The sequence below is a fragment of the Triticum dicoccoides genome, chromosome 4A (assembly GCF_002162155.2).
Source record: "Triticum dicoccoides isolate Atlit2015 ecotype Zavitan chromosome 4A, WEW_v2.0, whole genome shotgun sequence".
NCBI classification, from domain to species: domain Eukaryota; kingdom Viridiplantae; phylum Streptophyta; class Magnoliopsida; order Poales; family Poaceae; genus Triticum; species Triticum dicoccoides.
In genome coordinates, this window is record NC_041386.1 from 720,743,036 (window position 1) to 720,746,830 (window position 3,795).

Below are 3,795 nucleotides of genomic sequence, written 5' to 3' on the forward strand. Positions count from 1 at the left end.
TGCAGTTCACTAGTGTTGCTACGACGAGTCTACTAATTATCATAATATTATTTTGATCTCATGATCAAAAATTGTGTTTGTGTGTGTGTGTGTGTGTGTCCGTGTGTTTGTGTGTGTGTAGATACATGGAGAAAGAGAGAGTAGAACAAAAAAAAAGAGTAAAACAAAATAAGTGTAAAACAAAAGAAGAGTAAAACAAATGTGACACTTTAAACATTATTTTAAATGAAATAAAATTGATGTTGCTACAACATCATTTATCGCAGACAAAACTAGCATTGTATTAATCACTGACATCATATGGTGCTAGGAAGGCATAGTCAAGGTTGACCACCATGTCAATCTCACGATTTTCACTCATTAATGCATCCGCCCATGGCATATCGAATTGAAGACCGAACCAGCACTGGTCAACTGGGTAGCCTGCTCTGTCAACACAACGAGGAAGCTCAAAGGACTTTAGCCTGCCCTTATCTCCGCGGAAATCTTTGACCATGTCATCACATATATTGACGATTCTCATTGTTGTATCATAGTACACCTTGCAAATACTAAGATCGCGCATCGGCACCGTGCCATTCTTTGCTCTTTCTAGCATTTTCTCAATGTTGTGATTGGCAGTGGTGAGGCCGCCTTTAAGGATGTCGATGGCAACTAGCACCAGTTCAAGGTGGTCCTTTGCCTCCACACTCCTATTGTCTGACCGGAGGGTCGACAAGCAAAACTCATGTGTGATAGTTTTAAGCTCACGATGATAGCCTGAGGCACTCTTGCATGCTTCCACCATGAGGCTGGTCACCCTCACCACGCCACTACCAGAGTCGTTGGTCTCAGCAGTGATTGCCACAGAAAGCAAGAAGAATAGAATGGCAGAGAAGGTGATGGTGGTCTTCATTGTTGTTGTCATTGGTGCAACGCTACCTAGAAATCTCGAACTATCTTGAAGCCAAGATAGGTGGAACTGAATGGATATAGAAGGATGTGTAGGGAAGCGATAGATGGATGTAGGTGATGTACATCATGTTGGCAATTATTTATAGTGCATGTATTGGGGTTTCATAAATGTAGTATGGTCATTTTGGATCTCGTGCTACTAATGCTTGTGCACTTGAGCATTTGTGTCTAATCTATGAATATCAATGCTCATTTAGGATCTCGTAGTAGTAATGCTCTCTTTAGAGCTCGTGGTATTAATTTTTATTTATGATCCCATGGTATTAATGCCCTATGTATTTATAGACAAGTCTCATTTGGTATTTTCTCTTACATATATACATATAATTCACGTAGATGGATTGAACTCAAAAATATGGTGGCATAGATGGATTCATGCAATACAGCCTGGCCGTCGATATCCAATTGCTGTTGTGAAATGTATTAACATATAGGGCATCTCCTCTTATGAATGTATGTAATTTCCGTAAATGTAGTGTGGTTGTTTTGTATCTCTTGTAACCAATGACCATGCACTTGTGCAGTTGTGTCAAGTCTTTTAATAATAATGCTCAATTTGAATCTCGTGGTATTAATGCAAACATTTGATCTCCTGGTATTCATGCCCTCTATATTCACAACTAACTATATTTTCATTTTATGTATAATCATATTTCTGTATCTATAGATTCATGAATGTAATATATCTTGATCACCCGTATTCGAATGATTATTATCAAACAAATTCACAGAGATACTCTAGTGATCATTTTGGATCTGCTTATATTAGTATGTGTAACGTCCATAAATGTGATGTGTGCTCTTGTTTTAGATATCATGTTAATAATGCTCAGGCATTTGTTTATTCGTGTCCAATATATGAATATTAATGCTCGGTTTTGATGTCATGGTATTAATGCCCACTTTGGATCTGGTGGTAGTAATGCTCATTTAGGATCTCATAGTATTACTATCACTACTAGGTAAAACCCTAGCAGTAGCGTGGTTTTTTTGCCTAGCAGTAGCGCGAGGACCAACGCTACTACTGAGGCGCTGTATATTATTTAGTAGTAGCGTGGATTGGGCCCCCGCTACTCCTAATTTTTAGCGGTAGCGTTGGTGGAACCAACGCTAGAGCTACCACTACCTAACATTATGCCTTTTCCGTAATCCGCTCATAGTTGTTTTTCGGCGGAGACGGTGGTGGTTTCTTTAGGGCATCGATAGTGCGCTTTGCTTTCACCGGATCTATCTTCTCCTCCGAAGGTGGATGTTTCTTTGCTCTCACCGCTTCAAATAAGTCCCTCACTTGGGCTTGACAGACCTCCGTGTTTTCCTCCACAGTCATCTCATATGGTAACTTGTCTAGAGGCTTGAGAGATGGACCGAATTTGTATTGCCTCCCGCCTATGGCTGTACTACTAGACGCCGGAGCAGACGGAGCGGCTGCGGATGTCTTCTTTCCTTGCTTACGAGGCGGAGGAGAAGGACTACAATGCCCCGGAGCAGCCGAAGCGGCGGCGGGTCTCTTCCGCCCTTGCCGACGAGGCGGCGAAGGAGGAGACTGGCTGCTCGGGCGCACCGGCGCAGGCGGAGAAGGAGGCGGAGTGCCGCCACGCGCCGGAGAAGGAGGCGAAGTGCCCTAATCACTCATCGGAGGAGGAGGCGGAGGAGGAGGCGGAGTGCCCTAACTCACCGGAGGAGGAGGAGGAGGCGGAGGCGTCCAGTTCGGAAGATTGATGAGCACCTTCAACCATAGGCGTGGAGTCTTCAGAGCAGAACCTAGCCGAGTCTCCCCTTCACCGGTAGGGTGGTCAAGCTCGAGGACCTCAAATCCCGCCGTTATTTTGTCCACCGTCACCCTAGCATATCCTTCTAGAATTGGACGGCAGTGAAAATTGCGTCGGGTTGAGGAGGTCGAACAGAGCCGAGAGCCGCCTTGACTTTGACGTTCTGCCATTGCATCATAAGGTGGCAATGTTGAGACTCTGTGATAGCATCCACGGGGTAGATAGCAGGAGCCGTGAAGCAAGGCTACATCTGAATCAGCTTGGTGGAAGCCACGCTGCTTCTCCGCTGAGATGGCGGGGTAGCTTCGGTTGTAGGTTCGGCAGGTCGCTTGCTGTGAACTGCTTCTCGTTCCTCTAGCGCTTGTACCGTTGCGTGGAGCTTCTACAGTTGGGTATGCTCCACTTTCCTCCTCTTCTCCTGGCATTTGTAACCGCCTCGTGTCCGTCCAGGGTGCTTTGCCGAGGGCCATTGTGAGCTTGGAGTTCTCTCTTTCTGGAACAAACGTCCCTTGCTGCGCTGCGGCAAGATAATAAAGTACACTTAAATAAAAGCTAGGGGCTATTTAGATAAAGAAGCAATAAAGTAAATATAGCGAGTGTGGAAAAGTGGTGGTAGGAGTTGTGAAATTGTACCTAAGCAATTGACTACGTTGCTAGACCGGTAATCACTATTGCAATTCTATTTGAGGGAGAGGCATAAGCTAACATACTTTCTCTAACTGGATCATATGCACTTATGATTGGAACTCTAGCAAGCATCCGCAACTACTAAAGATTCATTAAGGTAAAACCCAACCATAGCCTTAAAGTACCAAGTCACCTTTATCCCATACGCAACAATCCCATTACTCGGGTTTGTGTTTCCGTCACTCACGAAATCCACTATAAGCGAATCATGAACGCATTGCAACACCCTACAGCGGGAATCCCTCACGCTTGTGCGACACGGAGGGCACCATAGGACAGCACCAATAATAAAACATGCAACTCAAACCAATCATAGCAATTCATCAATCACCGATAGGACAACGAAAATCTACTCAGACATCATAGGATGGCGACACATCATTGG

The 3,795-nt window shown here is 44.6% G+C and overlaps 1 protein-coding gene across 1 annotated transcript; it reads right to left on the reverse strand.

Annotated features, from left to right (window-relative positions):
- Positions 1 to 202: 202 nt before the first annotated feature.
- Positions 203 to 987, reverse strand: LOC119289882. Its single transcript, XM_037569065.1, has one exon. The coding sequence runs from the start codon at positions 905 to 907 to the stop codon at positions 284 to 286; it is 624 nt and encodes a 207-aa protein (XP_037424962.1). The 5' UTR covers positions 908 to 987; the 3' UTR covers positions 203 to 283.
- Positions 988 to 3,795: the final 2,808 nt, after the last annotated feature.